At 37.8% G+C, this 23,749-nt stretch overlaps 1 protein-coding gene across 2 annotated transcripts in view; it reads left to right on the plus strand.

Moving 5' to 3' along the window:
* Window positions 1-5,217, plus strand: part of PRSS23 (serine protease 23) — a 40,509-nt gene extending 35,292 nt beyond the window's left edge. For both annotated transcript variants that reach the window (XM_072402359.1, XM_072402365.1), the window contains exon 2: window positions 510-5,217. In XM_072402359.1, the coding sequence (XP_072258460.1) occupies window positions 526-1,653 (1,128 nt within the window). In that variant the 5' untranslated portion in view covers window positions 510-525 and the 3' untranslated portion in view covers window positions 1,654-5,217. The remainder of the gene's footprint in view (window positions 1-509) is intronic.
* The last annotated feature ends 18,532 nt before the right edge of the window (window positions 5,218-23,749 follow it).

The following is a 23,749-nucleotide window of genomic DNA, read 5'->3' on the forward strand; positions in this document are numbered from 1 at the left end:
GTGCTAAACAGTTATTCACCATGCTGCGTCTAAATATATAGTTTGAAGGGGACCCCAGGGGCTTTATGGCCTAGTAATTGAATATGCCCCATTGGTCTATTACTATGTTGACCTGTCTCATCCTCCAATTGTAAGATCTAGGAGAGAATGTAGATAAGCAACCAATTCACTTCCCAGGGTTGCTGTATGCCTTTAGGGACACCAGAGGTTGATAGGTTTCTTGGGTGCACTTTAAGGTGTGGAAATATACATATACCTCCATGTTCTGTTGAGATGAAGAGGGAGTTGTTCTGTTGTCACAACACACTTTCTCTCCTGGAGTGACAATGCTGCACTTTTATAGATCATTAAAAAAGGTAGTGTTGTCACCCTAGGAAATGAAAGTGGTCCAGAAGGTGTCAGCCATTGAAAAAAAAAAGAAGACAAAAACTAATGTAACTAACACATCTAGGGATTGCTGCAATACATGTGTGACATCTTTTAATATGTTTCTTTTTCTTTTCTTGCAGATTGAAAACAATAAAGATGGCGATTGACATGTCTGCATTTTGGTTCCTTTTGTTTTTGGTGCCATGTGTGCAACTTCAAGGCACTAATACGAAACCAACTTGGCCAAACTATAAAGTTCCCGTAATAGTTCCTGAGTCTACCACTGGCTTGGAGAAACCACACTTTGATGCAGCACCAAGACTAGATGTGTCAGGTTCCTGCGGTCCCGATTGCCACAAACATTTCCCAACTCCAACGTTTGGGGAACTGAAAGAGAATATGGCATATGAAACCCTTTATTCCAATGGAAGCCGCACACTTACTGAAGTAGGCATTTATGTTGTTGCCAGCAAAGCCAGGACTGAAAATGGGGCAGGCAAGTCCCGTCGGAAGAGGCAGATCTATGGCCATGACACTAGATTTAACATATATGGGAAGAACTTCTTACTTAATTATCCATTCTCAACATCGGTGAAGTTGTCCACAGGCTGTACGGGCACTTTGGTAGCCGAAAAACATGTCCTCACAGCAGCCCATTGCATCCATGATGGTAAAAGCTATGTGAAAGGAGCACAGAAGCTCAGGGTGGGCTTCCTAAAACCAAAAGTAAAAGACGGAGGCAAAGGTGGAAACCGCACATATCCAGGAGCAAGTGACAAAATGAAGTTCCAGTGGATTCGAGTGAAAAGGACACATGTCCCAAAAGGTTGGATTAAAGGTAATGCCAATGATATTGGCATGGATTACGACTATGCTTTGTTAGAGCTCAAAAAGCCACACAAAAGACAATTCATGATGATCGGAGTAAGTCCTACAGGCCGTCAACTGCCCAATCACCGTATTCATTTCTCCGGCTTCGACAACGACAGACCAGGAAACTTGGTCTACAGGTTCTGTGAAGTTAAGGACGAAACCTATGACCTTCTTTACCAACAATGCGATGCCCAACCTGGCGCCAGTGGTTCCGGAGTCTATGTCCGGATGTGGCGAAGAGATAAGCAAAAATGGGAGCGTAAAATCATTGGAATATTCTCCGGTCACCAGTGGGTTGACAGAAATGGTGACAAGCAGGATTTTAACGTAGCTGTGCGCATCACACCTCTTAAGTATGCCCAGATATGTTTCTGGATAAAGGGAAACTATATAGATTGTCAAGATGGCTGAGACATAGTCCAAGGACATTTCAGTGACTGTCTTATTATTTCAAGAAAGGCCAAAACAGACTGCTAATGCTAAAGCATTCCACCAACTGGTTGAGTGAATCCATTGTGTAAGGCGTTGTTGGAGAAAATTGGATCGAAACACTGCGACACAATGCCCGCTTTGATCTTTATACTTCACAAATACTAATACTAAGTTCAAGAGTTGCACAAGACAGCTGTTGATGAGAGTTAATATATTTTACAGAACAATGTTTTTTTTTATTTTAGATCTTCGTTTTGTTTCTTACCGGGCATAATTAGCCAGCATTGCCACGCCAATATGCAACATTGATTGGTGGGTTTCTGTCAAAATATAAAACATTGAGGACTGAGGACACTGAAAGTCATTTGACAGTCATTGTGTACCGCACAATATATAATCTGCACTTTCCTGCTCCATAATAGAATTGAAAATACTTTTTTAAATGACTATTTCTTTATTGATGTTTGATTACTGCAGTGGATGAGCAACTGTATTTTTCTCTCTCCTAAAGTAGCTTTTAATCTCAGGATGTACAGAGTATGCAGATGGAAGTTAAAATGTATTATTATGATGTCAAACTAGAAGGGTTTTTTTTAGCAAAACCTGTTTAGAGAGCATTATTTTACTGTTCATCTTAAATGTACAGGATTATAAAAGGGATTTGTTGGCACTGGGAAACTAGTTTTAAATAGTTTGGCTTTGGAATTTAGAAGGGGCTATATTCTATTTTAGGAAGTGTTTCCTCTCAGCTAAAAATTTTCTACTTTAAGCTTCAATTCATAAAGTCATATCTTAAGAACGTTCCAAATTGTCACAGCTACGGAACTCCTGTGCTACTGGTTCTCAAATGTCTAAACTTGGACAACTACTCATAAATATGAAAATAAATTATTTCCAACTTGCTTTTAGTTTTCAAGGGCTGTTGAGCCCTTGTTTTGCCCATGAACTGCAAAACAATGGGTTCATTTTAATTCAGATGTCCCCAGGTGCACATACCTACTTTGTTTAGACCATCAGGAGTCAAATGTAAACCCAATGGCTACAGATTGCTATGGGCAATTGACTTCATATGTGACATTCCATAGTACATAGTTACATAGTAATGTTGAAAAAGACCCATCAAGTTCAACCACTAGGGAAATAAACATACTACAAATGAGTATATACCAAATAAAACCCTATAGACATAGTTGATCCAGAGGAAGGCAAAAAAAAAGATATAAAGATGGTTCAATTTGCTCCAACAGGTAAGAAAAAATTCCCGATCCTATGAGGCAATCGGATGTTCCCTGGATCCACACTCTCTGTTATCTTTACTTTAAATCTTTAATCCACATTTATATTCTGTGCTTCTAGAAATCATCCAGCTTTCTCTTAAATCAATTTGTACAACTTGAGAAAGCCTAGTGAAAAATCCCTCCTGTACATGTTCCAGTATATACTGCAGGGAAGGGTAATTGAACCAAACCTGTTGCTTGTTGCTTTGAATAGATAAAGTACGGGTTTGCTTTAATTTTAATGATATTTCAGGATGTTGATGTCTGGTAAGGATATACAAAATCTGTGATAAGAATGCCTTCCTTACAGCAGACATTGTCATAGTATTGCTTCTTGAGTCCTCAAGATAGGGATCCAGTTGCTCATTCAAACCAAAATCTGTTTTGGTGGCAATTTGACCTCCAGTTCAATGTTGAGGCTCAGTTGACTAATACTTTAGCATACTAGGCAGTCACATCTAATCGTAGCTAATGGTAACACCATGTAGGGGGAATCAGAAGAAAACATATAGCGACATATTGCAGGTAGAGATGTAAATATCTTTAGCTACATCATCTATTCTAACTGATATAGAAGAGATAAACTACAATTATTATACAGGCGTCCCCCAACCCCTCTACCTTAAGTGAAGAATGTTGAGTAAAAGCTTTAAAAGAAGAAAAGAAAAACGTACTCACCTCTTCTAGGTTATGTTACTGAGTCTTAAGAACATGATCCTGCATAGTAATGGAGTAGTATGGCCTAGAAATGCTAGGCTTCAAGAAGAAGGCTATGTTCCTTCATAGTACTGGAGTGGGTTCGGAAGAAATTTTTTTGGCATCCCCATTTACTAATCTAAAGTAGCCTGCAGAATTTAGAGCATGCCCACCTTTTGATTCCCAACTGAACATTAATATTCCCTTTGAAACACACCAGTACACAGCACTGCTATTCCCCGTTCCTCTCTTGGTGCAAACATGCCAACTTTGCCCAGTGCATTAGAATTCGTCCATTGGTCCCATGACCACTAAAGAGCAGCATTATGTTGCACATAGGCTTTGCTTTCTGCAGGCCAAACATATTTATATTTTTCTTCTAAATAAAACAGACATTTGTATATAGCTCATTACTTATACTTATTACTGACTCCCATATCTTGCCTGAAGTTTTCCTTTGAAGGTTTGCTAGGCCCCAATATGGAGCCCTCAATCCATTCCAGGTTCTCTATCCCGGTTTGATGTTATTAACTTCTTTTGAGTAGCATTGCGTTAAACTCGCTTCTCATTTGCAGTGAAATTCTATGGGTGGTGGAAGATGTGCTGACATAATCCAACACAACCCCTGCCGGATCTGTCATGGCCCTTGATTGGACTTGGTGGTACAGAAATCGCCCATGAAAGCTCCAGTTTCCAGGGCCCCAAAAACCAACTGTACGATAAGCAGAAAATAGGCCAGGCAGTCAGTTTAAAATTTAATAAACTTTAATGAATGTAATAACTAGTGTACAACATGTTTTCCAATATTCTGTAGCAATCTTGTTTCATCCCTTTGGGATTATGGTGCTTTTTTATGTGCTTCCAGTAGTTTACACCAATATTGGTGTGTTTCATTTACTATGTTCCTGTGCTACATAATAGCAAGCCAATGTAGTATTCCGCTGTACACATTGGCTGGGGCAGTGGTGCTGACCTTTCCAAGAAGTTTGGACCCTATTTGGGGGTCTGATTCTACTAATTGTCAATTTTGCATTACCTGTATTCCAGCAACCCAAAATGTGTAGATTCTGTAAGAAAATGGAGCCACTTTGGCAGTGAAAAGTTTTGAAAATATTACTTTAAATACTAGGTTGGAATCACAGTTCACAGTTTGGGCCTTTTTTTCCCTTGGCTTTACATGTATCGGCTGAGGTCATAGTTGGTTATGCGTGTCTCCGGCTTTAGTTCCTGACACAACCATAACTCTATCTGGTATCTCCGACCACATGATCATTATCCGAAAGGCTTTACAAGAAGTAAATAAGTGCATTGGTTTATTTATTCATATCTAATTTCTCTTTAAATATGTCTTTTACCTAAAAGGAAGAAGTCAACACTGTTTATCTAAGATGTTTTTAGCAATTGTGCAAGAAGAAATTCCAGACCAGAAGGTTGATAGTACAGGGTTTAGCACTTTGTTGAGCCTTGACAGTAATATTTCTTTTCTGCGTTTCTTGTTTGTAATATAAAGGATGCTTCTGACTTTTCTGAATGTACATCACTGGAAAAAACATGATCTAAGACTAAACAAGTGTGTTGTTTGTTTTCTTTGGTGTATTCTCATTTTTACAAATTTCGGTTTTCCAACAAGGAAAAAATGCTGCACATTGTTCATTGTTAAATGTTTTTCCACGATGACCTTTTATTTATTTTTTTTATGAGAAACAAACACATACAGAATTTGTAGCTTAGAAATAGAGTACAAATGCAACATTCTCTATATCATACTGCTCAACCTTGAAAATGCAAGTGCCAAGCAAGTGTTTCCCACCCAAGGTCCACTCCAGGGACGGCTACTACAAGCCATATTTCAAAGTGATAGTGACAACAGTGAGCCATGCCTCCATAATAAGTGAGCCATGCCTCCATATTAAGTGAACCATGCTTCCATAATAAGTGAACCATGCTTCCATAAGAAGTGAACCATGCCTCCATAATAGGTGAGCCATGCCTCCATAATAGGTGAGCCATGCCTCCATATTAGGTGAACCATGCTTCCATAATAGGTGAGCCATGGCTTCATAATAGGTGAACCATGCTTCCATAATAAGCGAACCATGCCTCCATAATAGAGGCCACTTGTAATCCTTATAAACCCATGTTGCGGAGTGACAATGCATGGGCACATTTGAGAGATAGAATCAGAGCATTTTCACCTGATACCAGTTTTCCTCAACCAGAGTTCTGTGGAACCCTAGGGTTCCTGGAGTTTATTTAAGCAGTGAACAATTTGTACTTTTTAGGTCAGTTTACGTGACACCAATGATCTTTTTGGATGTAGAGGTGAGATGCTTCCCAATGGCCAGCAATGTAAGAGACATTCTTCCTACTGATCAACACACTATAGTACTCTGAGCTGTGGATATAGTCATTATAGGAGGGGTTCCCTGAAGACCTGAAAGTCATTTCAAGGTGTTCCCCCATGTTAAAAAGTTTACGAAACACTGGATTAGAGCATGAGGTTATGCCAAGTCACTAGCTGTCCCTGGATGTGTTTTTGTTGCACAAATAATCTCCCCTATGAACACTGTTTGTATAAACAGGTTACAGAAAGATAACGTCTTCCAATTAGATAGCAATCTCATGTTTATTGGTCCTTCTAGACCAAAATTGATCAGGATGTTTGACCTGCCTTGACTGCAATTGTTTTCTTCCTGAGATAAGTAGCATTGGCAAATTTTGATGCTCTGCTGTCCTCAAAGCTTCCTTTTCAATTAAAACTTAACGAGTCAATCTTGTAAGCTCATGTGAATCCTGCAGTTTTTAATTGATTTTTAGCCCCAGTGCAGTTGAATTGGACCCTTGTGTCTAATGCAGAATAATAATGATGAAGCCTTTACCTAATTAGAGCAAATTTTCATGTGAGAAGAAGTAATTACAGAGGTGAGGGTATAAATAATTGTCAAATATGGTCTAGTCTATTTTTGTTTTACCTCCCTCCAAATGATTTAAATTAGGAGTTTCCAGTACATTATTTAATGACATTTTAGACAACTGTGCACTTACAACCTTGAGGCAATGGTTTGAGAAGGGCAAACATGACTCTGCGTCTATCCACAAAGCCAACCCCACCAGAATATGGTTTGATGAGTTTAGTGTCGAAGAACTTAAGTGGCCAACCCTGTTCTGACCTCAACCCCATTCAACACACAATTAAACGTTACTCGTCTACAGTATAAAAAATTGATTTGGTTTTGGTATTAGACTTGCAAAACAGATTTATCAAATAAAAGTGCAATATTTGTGTATATAAATGTGTGTGTGACCATATGTGCCAATTTTGTGGGTAAGCCTAAGAGCCATGAACATTAGTTTTCAGCATATAAGTCATGGTTTATTCCAGGGAGATAAAGAATGAGAACCATGCAAATGTTAGCAGCGGCAACATTCAACATTGTCTGTCAATTTTTCTTATTTGTCCTGCAGATCATATACTTGCTGCATTTACAGCCAGCTTTCTCTGATCAAAGTGTATCCTCTCCAGCCTTGGAGAGCTTTAATAAATCAGGCCCTATGTGGGAATGTTTTGGGTAAATCTTGGTATATAAGGGGAAAACATTAATTCACTTACTGTCCATTGCTTTCCATGGTGCTGAAAGTATGTTTATACACAGTTTCACAACTAGGAGGGTTCATATCAAAAAGCTAAAAAATAATTTTTGTGCCTATATTTAAAGCTGTAAAACAGTCAAGCCCAGCGCCCCTGGTATACGGGTTGGGATCTCTATAAGAAGGGAGCTGCAAGCTATGCTGATAGCAGCTAACATGTGTGACTTGCATGCTGGAATGGACAGCTTGGGTTGATCTTGGACCCTGGAAAAGTAAATGGATTTAAAATAAGGATTAAAAATATTTTTGTGGTGTGTTTATTTACATTTTCTCTTACAAACTCACACAATTAGGATGGATTGCCTAAAACATTTCTCTGTGAAGGGATGACCACCCATGAGGGGGCAAATGGGTGGAACATGAGTGCTCACCTACACCCTTTCTAGTCATTGGTTTGCCCAAAATCCAGTCCTGGTGAGTATTGAGCTAGGGTGATTTGGGAGGACCTCAGCTTTCTGCTCAGTGTCACCCCAGAATGAAAGGGAATATAGGTTGGTATATGAGGGAGTCTGCATGCATTCTGCTCCCTTCCTATGGGGATACCAACCTCCGAGCCTGGGGTGCCAGATTTGTTCATTCAGGGAGGGGACGGATTTTTATAATTTTTCTTTACAGTTGAAAAAAAATGTTGAACCTTTAATAAAAACAAATCCACAGCCGATAACATCTATAGTGGCTTTTATAACTCCCTTGACCCCAGAGCTGGCAAATGTCAGGATGGCCAGCATAGGCTTTTATCGTCACGCTCTTTAATGAACCTGAAAGCATTGAGCTTTGAGCACTTTTATTTCAGAGTTGTCATTCCCTGGGCTCAGTGCCTGGGGACACAAGCCGATAAGAAAATAATTTATGAGTCAGGGGAGACATCAGACTTTAAAAGACCCTAGATGCCTTATTATACAGTTGTGCAAATATCACACAACATAAAATATTTTCAACAGCAATCTTTTTTTACAGGTTTCAGTAAATTTATATCTGAGGGATTTTAAGTAATCTTCAGACATAAAGAGCATTTTTAATGCACATATGCCAAAAATGAAAAAAAGTAAAATACGGTAATGAAATAGTTCTGAGAAGGGAGTCCAGGGATAGCTTTTGTCTTATTTTGGAAGGTTTATAGGAAAGATAATGGAACTATACGGCAGTCATAAGTCTGACTTTAGTATTCTTGGTATGTGCTAAAAATGCCAGAGTAATCAAATTGGCATTTCATGGTCAATGGCGTGGAGATTAGGCTTCTTTTGTCATCGCCCCATGAAGTGTGCTGCATGCCTGAAATTCCTGCCCCATTCTTCACCTAAGCTCCTCTTTCTTATTTCTCTGGATGGAATGCCAATCACATCTGCATGGAACCTTTGTCAGGAAATGAGTAGGGAGAGAGTGCCAGAAAGACGGACATTGTTAGTCAAGGCTCCCGCTACACTACTTCAAAAAAATGTGTTATGCAGAAGTATTTAATACAAAAATGATGTAATGTTATATTGTAACTACTTCTAGGGAATAGATTATATCACTCATACAACTAAAAGGCCAATGTTTGAACTTTATGTTTTTGTTTTTTTAATAATAATTTTTATTGGTAGGAAAAAAGTATCATACAAACAGATGTAATGAAATAAAACATTATAAAAGAAAATGTAGGATATATCGTGACCATGAATATGTTCGCTTTCTGACATTTTTCCTTTTTATATAACAAAGAAGATGGGAGGGGAAGACTAACTCTAAACAATATTGAAACAAAAAGAAAAAATCATAAAATTAAAGCAAAGGACATTATAAAAAACAAAGAAACAATATAAAACATGTACAACGTACCATACTGTGTGGGTATTGAAGAAAGAGGCACAGACAATTTTAAGTACCACACAAATTTCTATGGTCATACCAGGTAGAGTGGTGTAAAAGTTCAATAAAATCTTTCAATTGAGCAGGAGAAAATGTGTCTTTTAGAAAGGGCATCCAGTCTCCAAAAACCGTTGGGGATACGTGTCAAGATGTTGGGTAGCTTCAATTTTATCAATCACCATAAGAGACTGCAATAATTGTGTGAGATATGACAAAGGCGGAACCATTGGTTCCAGCCAATACTATATAATGCATTTTTTTGCTCCAGGATATTTGCAAGTTTAGATATAGGTCCACAATCATTAAGTGTAGAAAAAGGGGGAAGTATATGAAAAAGTGCCACAAGAGGCAAAAATTAGTGATTGCAACCTGTAAATTTTTGTACATAAAAACTTAAGGCCAAAAAATTTGTTTTTGTGGGCAGGACCACAATGCATGCTATAAAGAGGCCTTAGATAAACCACATTTTGGGCATGCCATCAGAAATTTAGATACTATGGAAGATTTAATCTTAAGATCAAATGCATAGTACGCCCTATGTAATATTTTAAAATGCATCTCTCTCCAGACTTCACTAATAATCAATTTACAGATTACTGACCAACTAGATTCCAAATATTGAATTTTATGTTTTTTATAAAATGTTCAGTCTCTGTCACTGGCTTTTTATTGTTTACATTGTAGTGTATATGGCCCCAAAATTTTCCTTTGGAGATATCTTCTATTGCATAAGTCACAAAAGTTCCAGAGGATAAAAAAAGGACTGGTATGTTATGGGTTCTAGTACACATCAAACAAAAAATGGAGATCATATTATCCAACTGTCTCATACATCCACTCTAAATCCTTTGTTGAATGTATGCAAAAGCAAACCAGGGAAATGCCCATGTCACCCCCAAAAAGTTTTATTTGCTTGGGTCAAGACCCTAAATGTGGATCAACCTTGTAACCTGGAGGAACTCTTGAAATACTCTTCTGGTCTTTTTTCCTATTTAACCCCTACCTTTTGGGGTTAAATAGGAAAAAAGCCTCTTATATTGGTGGCCAGTGGAAAGATACAGTGGGGGCTGGAATGTTACCTTTATAGACACCTAAGAATATCTATGGAGTCATTCAGCTGAACCTACCAATTGGTGTTGGCCATAGAACTATGCAGGCATCATCAAATTGGAGGTCAATAAACCAAAGTTGAAGGGACCAATGGGAGAGTCTTTCTTGACCTTTTAACTATGGGGGAACCCTTGAAATGACTTTTAGGTCCTTAGGAAACCCCTTCTATAGTTACTATATTCTCAGTTCACCGTATTTTATCTTGATTGTCAATGTGAAGAATGCCTTTTACATTGGTGGCCATTACAGATCAAGCCTTACAGCCAAAAAGATCATTAGTGTCAGGTAAACTGAACTGAGGAGTCCAAACTGCTCATTGCTTAAAGATGTCTTAGAAACCTCTGGAGGAACCTTAGGATTCCATGGAACCCTGGTTAGGAAACATTCCTTTGAAGGAACCTTAGGGTTACACAGAACCTCAGCTGAGAATGGCCGATGTGGATTATTGCAGCTGAAAAGGAGTAGGGACCCTTCTGTACCTCCACAAATATTTTTTTCATTTTTTGAATTTCAGAGCTGCTGATCTCTTGCAGCTACTTCTCATGTACACACACTCCACCGATGGCTAAAAGTTGGGTTTCCTGATGGTGACAACAGTGGGCACCACTGTGCGTGTGCACATGGCGACTTTAAGTTTCCCTCATTGGGGATCCACCTGGCAGGGTGACCACAAAGTAACTCAATTAGGAGGGAGTGTTGTCAGCTTATAAAAGAAGCCCCTGAATAAGGACCAAAAAACTGAATAAAAGGATTGAAAATAATCAAGATACAATCTTGTATGAGAATTTAATGATCGAGTCTACTTACACTATAAAATCACAACAGAATCCTTTTTTTTTCACAGGTGCAAGAACTAACTAAAACTATAATTGGGTACACTATGTGGCCATGTTAGATAAATATAGTTTTTTTTTTCTGTGAATGAGGGCAGATGCCACAGATAAGGAAATCTCCGACATACGATAATCCTTTAAGTGTTTTCCAAGAGTGCGCTGTGTTGCTGTGGAGGAAGCCGGGAACGCGGCCATATCAGCTGACCTTGCAAAAATAACACAGCATTACGTTTTTTCGGACACAAAACTTCTTCTTATGCTGGAGGGTGGTGGGAAGAAAATGTCACTAAGGAATAAAATATTGTCGCTTTACTAAATGCCAAAAGTCACATTAGCACATTTTGTCCTGCAGAGCTGTGCAGGGTTTAGAAGTGCTCATTGTTCCTCGTATACGAGGATGGGAACATTTTTTTCTGGCATGATAAAAATGAGAAAAAGAGAAAGCCATAAACCAGGACTCTATGGTAATATAACCCCTGCCGTGTTTTAGAAATACAACCAGTACAAAAACACAGGGCCCATTACCAGTAATAGACAAGGGGAAGAATCACAAAACAATTTGATCTGTTTTTGGCTGAACAAGGCTATATAGGCCTAATTTGATTTTTTTTCATTCCTTATGTGTCATCATGAGCCAGTATGCCTCCCAAAAATATTGTTATAACATTTTTATTAGTTGCATTCAAATACTATTAAAGCTGACATTTCATTTTCTTATATTTTTCCTTTTTAACATAAATAACTAATAAAAAAAAATACTTAAAAAACTTGAATGGAGTGATTTGACTTCTCCCCATTCTCCTTGAAAGGGGTGCGATGGAAGTGAATGGACCTGAAGCATTGGGTGCCAAGATAGCTTCTTCATACAAGCATCCACCTTGTCATTATTATCGGGTAAGACGAGAAGTTGTGCCAGAGAAGGATTTACCATATATACATTTGCCCAGCTTTAAAGTAATTAAGGAATTAAAGAAGAGAAAGACTAAAGCTACACAGTTTAATATAGATGCAGTCAAAATATAAATCTCACACATGGACAACATAATGGGAGTTTAGAAGTGTCTTTTCTTAGCTCTCGACGAATCCAATTCCCGATTCACTCCCCTGAATCCAATTTCTCAACTAGGAACCATACCCAAAACCAAACTTTTTTTTATTTTTATGCCTACACCCCCCACCCCTTCCATCACTAACTACAAAGAAAGGCCCCATGGACACATTATTTCTGAAGCTATCCCTAGAAGACTAGAATTGGAAACATTCAACTTATCCTCTTACATTTTGACACCAGAAGAAAAAGAACTACCTAGACTAGGCTTATCTTACCATCCATGTTCGAATTTAAACAAAGGACATTAAAGGACATTACCGTGTTTGCCAGGAATTTAACTTTAAGAGTTATGTACGATAAAACTCAACCTAGATGCAAATTTCAACCTCCACCTGAATTCAAGGAATTTAATACCCAAGATTTTAGAACACCTAACATGCTTCAGCATCAATTAGAGGAAAATGAGAGCATGGAAATACAAACCATTGGGGCCTCCCAACCCCCCTGTAAAGAGAATGCAATAACCTCCATTTCATCTAAACACCCCAAGACCACCTTTTATCCTCAAATGTCACAGTTTGCTCACATCCAAACTTTTATCAATCTAGTCACCAAAGATTTACAAGACCTACAAAATCAAACACACATAAAGCAATCAGAAAATCTGGATACCAAACTGCACCAAGCCTTGAACAAGTTAAAAAACAACACTAATAAAGTCATTAAACCCACCGATAAAGGCGTTAACATAGTATTTGTAAACGTGATCACTACGAACAAATTTGTTAAAAAATCCTCCAAAACACTGATTGGTACACCAAAATTTCAGAAAAAGTCATTACTTCCTTCTACAATCGATTTTATGCTATCATTATTAATGCACACTCTCAGGGGACCATTAATAAAAAAATGAAGGTGTATCTACACACAAAACACCCTATGACTCCCTAGGGTGCATCAAACAACCTTCCAAAAGATCATCAAACAACCTTTTGGATGCCCTATTATTTCAGGCATAGGGTCTATCTCATCAAACTCGACTGAATGGGTAGACTCCTATCTGAGACCTATGGTTACAGAACTACCATCGTATCTCAAAGACACGATAGAGCTACTAAGATTCAAATCCGATTTGACAATTGACGTGGAGGCGCTATATTGTAGCATTCCCCACCAACAAGGACTTGCTATCATTAAAAAACAACTTCAATGTCACTACCCCATGAATGGCACCCTCAATAATTTTATTGTCCTCCTATTAGAATACATACTCACCAGAAGCATCTTTATCCTCAAAAAAGAATACTACTTACAAGTCCAGGGGGTAGCAATGGGCACAAGATGTGCTTCGTCATATGCCTATATCTATCTAGAAACCTCTTCCAACATCCAAATATCATCCAATATAAACAACACATATTTACCTGGAAAAAGTATATCGATGATATTTTCATCATATGGACAGGCCCTGAATCCTCCCTCAAAGAATTCTTTTCAGAAATACAAACTAATTCATATAACTTCAAGTTTACTATGAATTACTACAAACACAACGTACCATTCCTTGATACCTATATATAAACCACATCCTAATGGGAAAATCAACACCACCCTATATAGAAAGGAAACAGCTGAAAACACAATCTTACTTGCTCAAAGTGCGCATCCAGAACCTTTGAAAAGACATATACCATTTAGCCAGTATTTTAGGCTAAAAAGAAATTTTAGGCTAAAAAGAAATTGCACAGATTAAAAAGACTTTGAAGTAGAAGCAATAGCACTCTAAGAGAGATTAATACTTAGAGAATATAATAAAAACCTCTTAAAACAAGCATATCAGAGGACAAAAACCTTAGACGGCCAGTCACTTATTTCCCAGAATCTACCAAAACCTTCGAAACATGCTTTCGGATTACTACCACATTTAACAAACAACACAAAAGCATTTTCAATATCCTTTCAAAAGAATGGCCAATAATACTGAGTGATCCCAATACCTCTAAATTTTTACATCTCAAACCATGGATAACTTTCAGAAAATCACCATCCCTGAAAGATTCATTGGTTTCCAGTCATTATAATGATATCCCATCAAGAAACATCACTCAATAGTCACCTGAAACATATAAATGTGGAAATTGCACACAATGCAAATGGGTGAACGAAAGTCAAACCATCAAACTACCCAGTAATAATCTATACAATGCAAAACATCATACTAATTGTTCTTCAAGAGGAATAATTAATTTTTTACATGCAAATGTGGTAGTTTTTATGTAGGGAAGACAAAAAGGACCTTCCGTAAACGCATATATGAGCATATATATTCAATAGATTCTGGAAAATGACTACACCAATGAGCTATCATGTTGGAACTCGCCATACCATTGATAATAACTTGATCTCCTTTACAGCCTTCGATCGTGTCTTCCACAACCCTAGAGGGGGAGACATAGATAAAATCCTATTACAACTCGAAACTAGATAGATCTACAGTCTTAACGCCACTACTCCACCTGGCCTTAATGATGTTCTTTCTTTTAAACCATTTTTATGAAACATCTCACTTACCATATTCCTCTTCCTCTCTCTTTCCTCTTCCTTCTTTCATATATAAATGTTTGGTATACAAGTATTCCACACTATATGTAGAGGTTTCTGCTAACATGTTGGATTTATTTTCAAATGTTATTGTGAATGTTTATTGGAATATCTGGTATTGTCCCTAATATACACCTTGGAAAACTTTTTGGTACTCTGGAACAATTTTTACATCACTAATACGATTCTTTGAAGGAACCTCTAATATTGTCATTGTAATCCATTTAGAGAAACTTTTTTGCACTTTGAAACATTACTTTGAATTGAAACTCTTGATATTGTTTTTTGTATTTCCTTAAGAAAAACTTTGTTATACTTTGTAACACATTTCTTATTTTACGAATATGGTTTGATCATCATTATATCATAAGCAAATTGTCATATTCAGATTCAGTCTTTAGGTGGCATTTTTGAATATCTTTTCCACTTATCTTTTACAATAACTTCTTGATGTCACTAGCAAAGTATTAATGATAGACTAAAGCTACGTACACACATCCAATGGTTCCCGCACGATAATCGGCTCAGAGCTGATATCGGACGAGAATCTTGCACCCGTCATCCATCGTCCGAACGACCATCCTGGCGGATCCACGGACGATGGACAATGAATGATCCTAATGCAAAGGAAGGGGGAGAGCGAGCAGCAGGGTGCCGCTCCGTCGGTCTCCCCCTCCCCTCTCCATAGAGCAGAATGGTGCTGTATGTACAACGCTCGTTCATGCATCGTACAGTCATTAGTCATTGGAAAGGATCATGAAAGATCCTTTCCAATGAAAATAATTGCATGTGTGTATGCAGCTTCAGCCTTCAGGTGGCATTTACATGTTTACTGCACAGATGTCATTTTACTTATTATTATTAACTTCTACACCACTGGCCTTATAAGAGATGGGGGCGCCCTTACTAATAAGCGCCTTTGTTGAGCAAAACCGTGTTACAACCGGCATTAGGCTCACCCCGTCCCTCGTCTGGGCATTGACATTTTTCCTGATGCCTAGGACTTGCCAAACTGGAGTCTCGTACTCCGATCAATAGGCAAGTAAAGGCCAATGGGATATACCTAATCATTCTTAACCACCCCCGGGTTGGGTAATTGGCTATTTATTCATACTATTGACCCACCCTAACGATCCTCCCTTAATCTTCCTTCTATGATGTGAACAAACATCTGAGAGCAGAATTACAAACACTTCCGCACTCGAATTCTCAACTATGCGCATGCCCAATAAATGATACACGTATGCTTATCTTACACATACTCCCCACTCCAAGGGCGGAAGCCCATACATAAATCAGGCCTCCCATTACATTATGTGCATGAGTCTAACACACATGAACAGCTAAACCATGAAGACGCTGTTAACCCCTATATAAGCAGAATGCCGTCTGACCAGCCCCTTTAAAGCTGGCCGTCGCCATTCTGTCAAACTTCACCTCTCATTCATGTAAGGGTTTTTTTTACTTTTTTTATTGAGTGAACAACTTTATTATTACCTAATTCTACATATGTCTCTTCATTTACTTAATAATTATATATATATATATATATATATATATATATATATATTTGACCGTTATCAGCACACCATTTTGCAACAAATGTTTTCCTTGAATGTATACTATATTTAGAAGCACGTTCATTCAAACATAATAGGATCCCATGGTGGAATTCCTATATTTTAAACCAGAATATTCATTGCTCATCATAAGTATTTCAACTTATTATTCCTATTGAGCAATATTATTATGTGGTCTATAACAGCCCAATACTCCTTTTTACAGATTGGACCATGCTACACAATCAATTCATGAGTGCAATAAATTTGGGTTTTATTTGCCAATTAACCACTAGTAAGTAAACATTGTTATTTATTTATAAGGTTTCTATTTATTATGTTCTGCTTTTAATTATAACACAATCCTTTGTAGATCATAACCTACTTTAATAAGCAGTGAACTCAGCAGTATTTCTACTTTAGGGACCAAATTAGCCAGATATTAACAGAGAAAATAACACAACCACCTATCTACCAATCCAATTTTCTACATCCAATTTCATGTATAATCCATTATTATATTATTAACATGTATAATCCATATTGAATAACAATAAATAATTGAAATGTAGACATTCATGCTTTATTTTTATCCCAATTAAAGGTACTTAAACTCAGCTACTCTACATTATGACACTACCTTAAAGTGTCTTTACAACAAAATCCCGCCTATGCTAGATGACTTCCATCTCTCTAAGAAACAAGTAAGTCCTAATATTATGAATTATTATGATTTAGATATTTTGATGGTCAAAATCGTTTACACATACTATTTATGCTAAATATTGTTCATGATCATAATGTTGAGATTACTATAAATAAGGGTTAAATACAAGATGTTTACGTAATACGCAATATATAATGATTACCTTGTGTACCTAATAATTGTTATTTGTATGTAATTACTATATACATACCTTGTATATATAATAATGTTTTTTTCATATGTATCCCTTTTTTTGATATCATAACTAGCCAAGTCTCTTAAATCTCCTGAAGAAGCCCCAGGGAGAAATGCGTCGGGAGCTGAGACAAGACACTTGTAAACACACATTATGTTGTGCATAATGTTGTGAGATTTATATATTGACTATTTAAGTTATTGACAGGGACACTCTGTCTAGTAAAGGATCTTAATATGATCCCTGCAATGCTTCTATAGTAAACTGTGTATCAGATTGCCACAAAAGCCATCTTTAGTCTTTCTCTTCTTTAGTTCCCCTATTATCGGTTAAGTACAAAATGGGGAGCAGTCCCTCCATCAACAGCCATCAGCCAGTGGAAACTCCACCTGCTGTGATCATTGCCAATAAGGCTCAGTGGTTGATAATGATCATCATGAGCATCAGTAAGAGTTTCCATTGGCTAATGGATTGGGGTGGTTAGGTGCAAGAATGCTCCCCTGAGTGAAAATGAGCTGAGCCCTGTACACTGCATACAGAAGGTAGATGCCAGGACTTTAGGCAAAAATGAAGACATTGCTGAACCCCAGCAAGTGTGTGGTTTAATATTTGTTTTTTTAAATCAATTTATTATTATTTTTTTAAGAAGTATAATGCTGCTTGAGGCTTTAGAACCACCAGTGCCTTACCAGAACATTAAAGTAGCTACATTTAAACAATTACAATATTCAGGACCTATATGGGATACATTTAAAGAAAGAAAAGTATTACTTCCCTTAAAAGTCCCCCATAACATAGCAGTGCCATTGTGTCTGTGTTGTAATTAACTTCAAGCACTATGCCACCTATTGGTAGGGTACATGTGCCCAGTGGATTACATAGCCATTGGTGGACTCCTGTGCAGAACTGACATTGGGCCCCTGTTGTCTGAGAATCAGCCGGGGGCCTTCTGCAGTTGCACACTTTGCACCTCCCTATGTCTGCTCTGCATGTGCTCCATACTCCGAGCTCCTGTGGTTCAATACAATGGGCATCTACATTGTAAAAGACTCTTCAAATACAAATATGGAGGCTGCCATTGTTAAGATTTGGTTATCATGCTAATCATTTCTTTCATATACCCCGAGTCAATGACCAGAGCAAATATGCTTAACTTGTTCTAGCTTCACTTACTGCAGACTTGTGGTAGCTAAGTCACTCCATATATTAAAACCTTATGATCATGCTGTAACGTGAAGGTCTTTTAAAAAAAATTTTAATCCATAAGTTTGCTTTAATGCCATAGTCATTAAGTTACAGCTACAAACCAAGCTGATGATGAGTAAAATTAAGTTGATTGCCAATTATCAGCATGCAGCAGCTGTACTGGGGATGTGTCACTTATCACTCTGATATGTAGGAGGTTTATGGCAACACAAGCCAAATAATAAAGTCAAAGAGTTGATGATGAAGTTGTAGGTGCAGCAGGCAAAAAAAATGTGATACACGATTTCATATGTAAATGGCGACGTCATAAAAAATGAATACCAACACAAGCCAAACTGTTTAACCAATGTAATCCAGGAGTAACCAATGTAATCCAGGAGTAACCAATGTAATCCAGGAGTAAAAGAATGGCCACTGAGCTCACCCCAGGCAGGGTATTATTGATCATTTTTAACTTGGTCTTGCAGTTTTTTTTTAAAAAAACTCCAAAAAAAGACCTGAATTATTCAATAAAGACAAATTATGAAATGTAGCACTGGGAATGTAAATATAAATGAATAAAACAGAATGGTTCCCTTCAATAAAACGTCAAGTGTGCATAAATTAATTAATGTCACAATAAAAAAATGATGACATAATAAAAAAAATAACTTACCTTTTAATAATTCTTCATAAAAAAGCTGATCCTGAACTCAAGTCCTCTGACTTTGCCTAGGCTGATGTGATGCCAGTAGTTGCTGCAGGCAGGAAGAGGCATTTTCTTAGTCTCCCCTCCCCCGGTGATCAGGCTGCTATATTGTATTGCTAGGTACCCAGCAGATTTTTGACTTAAGATCATTGACATAATCTTATAAAATGATAGGATCTGAATCTGCATCTGTTGTGAAGAGATCGGTCATGTTTGTGAATCTGGATCAAAAGCGCGTGTGCTGTGCACTGTGCTCACCATTATGGGGTTGTTTTATTAAAAGAATTAAGATTGCTCACTTACCTTAGTGTATTGTTATCACCTTTATTCTTATTTGCACATTATACTGTTTTAAACCTTATCATAATTCTGATGTTTAGATATTGATTCTCCGAGCATCATCCCAATACATGGATGTTGTACTTAGTATGCCTTATATATGCGCGCTTAAGAAACATGATTACATCTTTGATGTTCTGCTATGTGAATACTATACTTAAACATCAGCTATTTATCATACCCTGTATATTAATACATGTATTGTATTTTCTGCATTTAGCTTATCTCCTAACGATCTCTACATAACCTGAGGAAGCCGACAAGGGCGAAACGCGTCGGGTCAAGAGACATTTCACTTTCATGTATTGAACCCTCTATTATTATACAGTCAGGGATCTAAACTGTCTAACTGATTGGTCTTACTTTACTCATGATACTAATGGGCCAAACCTTTTTTACTTTTTTGTATATTTTTATTATTGTCTGTGACAAAATATCACAATTTTAGCCAAACAAAAAAGCAGATTTCTTGTTCCTCTTATTTATATTTACACTTACCATAGTGACTTATCCCCTTGCCAGGGATAATTCACTTTGCTTAGTGAATGTGATGAAAATTCACTTTGTAACAAAAATACCCAATTATGTGCAAGGAAATTAAAAAAAAACATTTATCCTTGCACATGATTGGATGCTCATTTCTTCATCTCTTTTACTAAGCTCAGTGGAATATCCCTTGCAAGGGGGTTAAAGGAATTAAAGCAGAACTGTCATAAAAAAAATTGCCCATACCTTCACAGGTGAAAAGCCCTCAATTTCTCCGCACCATCCTAACTTTCTTCTCCTTCTTGACATGGGCTGGACACTGGGCGCCACCATCTTCTTCCTTCTTCTTGCGATGTCACCCAATCATGTACTGAGCAGGCAATGAGATCGGAGGACGCACCTTCCCGTACAAGTGTGAGAACAGCACTTTTTTTAACATTTTAAGAAAGCCTCTGCTGCGCATGCGTAAAATGAAAACATTTTTTCTTACCTTTCAGGAAAGCCCCCTAAGCACATACATAAGTTAGATATCTCTGGAGGCTGCAGGTTTTCGAAAACAGAAGGGGATGGGGTCCTCCTCTTCCAATTTTAAAACAAAAGTTGAAACTTTTTTTTTTTTAATAAAGAAAAGATTAGGCACCCTTTTATTTAATGTAAATGCCCACTTTAAAGCTGTTTATCATAATGAATTATTACCTTTCGAGGAATAATTCACATAGCTTAGTAAATATGGTAAAAATCAGGTGCAAAAAAAAAAAAAAAACGAAAAAACTGAATTTTTCTTTGCACATGATTCTATGGCTGAAGTCAGAAGAGCTTTATCATATTTAACAGGTTAAGGGAAATATTCCTTTTAACGGGTGGATCAATTTCAGTGTTCAACCTAGAAACTGTGTTTAAGCAGAGTGGGAAGACGCTATAGGCGGGTGGCCACCCCTGTAATGTGATCCAACTCTTCAGGGGCCGGGGAGAACAATAATTTTGCACAGGCGGCATGAAGGCTCAGTGGTTAGCACTCGGACCTTTGCAGTGCTGGGTCCCAGGTTCGAATTTTCGGCCAGGATATTATTTGCATGGAGTTTGTAGGTGTGTGTGCATGGGTTTTGTGTCTGGGTACTCCGGTTTCCTCCCACATCCCAAACACATGCAGTTAGGTTAATTGGCTTCCTTAAAAACTGACCTTAGATTGTATGAATGACATATGAGTATGGTAGTTACATTAGATTGTGAGCTCCTTTGCGGGACAGCTAGTGATATGACTATGGACTTTGTACAGCGCTGCGTAATATGTCAGTGCTATATAAATACTGTGTAATATTAGGTGAACATCTTATATTGCTGTAGTAAATCTTCCCCAATGCGTTTGTTTTGTTATGTGAAAGCTTTTTGCTATGCTTTACTATACAGGCCGTCCTGATGACAGGTCCACTTGAAGCCCCTCATTGTTGATGGGACAATTTACTCTCATTTTATCAGCAGTTGTGGGCTGTGCAGCTGCAAGAGAACTGTTTCTGAAAATTACATGTCCGCCTCCATGCTTTAGCTGTAATTTCGTCTTGTTACATTAATTTATCCCAAATGAGGGTCTTTGATATTGCTCATTATAATCCACATGTGAGGAGAAAGGACGGATCAGTTCCGGCGTACTTATTTCTCATTTTTCTGAGCAGCACACTTTCATAACTGGGAATTAAACTGTGCAGCCCGTTTCTCTTAAGAAGTGTGTTGTCTCTAATTAAAAAGGAGTTTTAGAACATAATTTGCGATGGTAATTTGGTGAGGCATTCAGGGTCTATTTTGGTATCCCACTCTTGTTCCATTAGCACAATTTCCTTGGCTGTTGTATAATGTGCATCTACACAAAGCTGTCGAGCATTACAAAACAAACCACACATTCTCACAGATGTCTTCCTGCTTATCCTGAACTCTTTATATAAACTCTAGATATTTCTCATATGTTAGTAGATAGTAAAGCCAAACTCCAGCCTCATCTGTCTCTCTTCACACGATTGTCTCCTGTGCTGACATTGAATAATTCCATTTCCATGCACACTGACTTCCACACAACATGCAATAGAAGCTGCAGCAAGTTTCCTGAGCTCACCCTATTTCTTGTCTGATGGACTGCAAGGATCGTCCAGCTCACTCCTCCCTATCTGTGTCTCTTCCTCTTTTAGCTATTTGGTTTCGATCCTGAGTTTCATGTGTGGACATTTCCTAGTGGTCTGTAATCCATCAGAAATGTCCTTATACAGTGTGTGAGAGGCAATACTGTGAGTTGAAAAACCACCTCCCCTTGCTGAAGTTTACTATTCTGCTAATTTTATTTTTTACAGACTTCTAAACAGTTCAGTGAGTACTACATGCACTACTGTCTCTTCCTGAAGATGCATTTAAATTACTACAAAGTATGTTGAAGTTACAAAGTACAGGTAGTCCCCAAGTTAAGGACATCCAACATACGGACGACTCCTAGATACGAATGGAGCTTCCCTGCTTGGTCGGGTGTAGGACAGAGGCTTGGGGGGGGGGGGGGGTGCTTCGCATGATTTATAGAAAATCTCTTGCTGTTCGGCAAACTCTTTAATGACCAAGACAAACTCTGCAATTGTTTCTTTTTGTATATCAAAGCACAGCTTGCTCCAGAAGATAATGAATGTCTAGGCTGCATAAAGTTTTTTTTTTTTGCTTTGTTTGTGATTAACTCACAGTGAGGATTTTTTTACAGTAACTGACACCACACTGCTTAATAATATGTTGAGACAAACATCTGTCCTAATTGCAATTATTAAAATAATGTACCTGTTCCGACTTACATACAAATTGTAATCTAGTACCCTATCTAGTATGTAACCTGAAGACTCCCTGTATTGTGCATTAATTTTATGAAGGGTGATAAAATATAATATACCCAATATGAAATTAAAAAAATTTAAAATATTTTAAAATATTAAAATAAAATATTAAAATATTTTTAATATTTTAAATATTAAAAAAAATATTCTTGGACATTGTGGATGTTCATGTGATTGTATTTTAATGTTCTAAATAAAAAATACATTATTTTTAGAACTACTACGGTTGCTAATGTACTTTGAAAGTCCCATTGTTTTGTACAGTTTTGTGGTGCAGGCCAGTTGCATCTACATTACCCATTTCCTGTTTTTGAGTACACGCACAGACACAGCAATACCTAGATCATGTTTATGATGTGTTGTGCTGTCAACAGTGGCAGAGAAGAACTGATAACCAAGATTAGTGTAGGTGGAGGAAGATATGGGACAAGTTTTAGGTTTGCCCAGAGTTCGGTTATAACACAGGAAAGAGGGGTATTCTTCTTTCAGTAAATGGTAGAGATAAAGAGTTAGCTTACTATAATGTACAGCATGCCTGCAGAGTATGAGAACCATGTAAAGTGCAGGAGATGAGCAGGCTGTTAGGAGACAATTATCTGGCCGGCAATCCCGTACGGTAAATTACCGCAAACAGCATGCCCTGTTTATTCTGTTCAAGGACGTTGCTTACTGCGACAGGGGAGAAAAGACAAATAGCTATCAGTTCTCTGCTCTGCAGTCTGCGGCATCCCCGGTTTCCCTATGGCTGTGAATGGTCTCTCTGCATCCTCTGCTCTGAGACTGCGGAGGGGATTTAGAGTTTATGCTGCAACCAATGAGCAGAGTAGGTTCTGATCTCAATCCTGTGCTGCCATTGGCTGTTGGGACTTTGTAGCCTCTCTGCTCCCAGTCACCAATGCCTGTTGTAGTGTTTAGCTTGACTGACCTACTGCTGGTGCAATATTTCGTTAGATTTACTGTTTCTTAATTTGCCTGT

The sequence above is a fragment of the Pyxicephalus adspersus genome, chromosome 1, assembly GCF_032062135.1.
Source record: "Pyxicephalus adspersus chromosome 1, UCB_Pads_2.0, whole genome shotgun sequence".
In the NCBI taxonomy this organism is placed as follows: domain Eukaryota; kingdom Metazoa; phylum Chordata; class Amphibia; order Anura; family Pyxicephalidae; genus Pyxicephalus; species Pyxicephalus adspersus.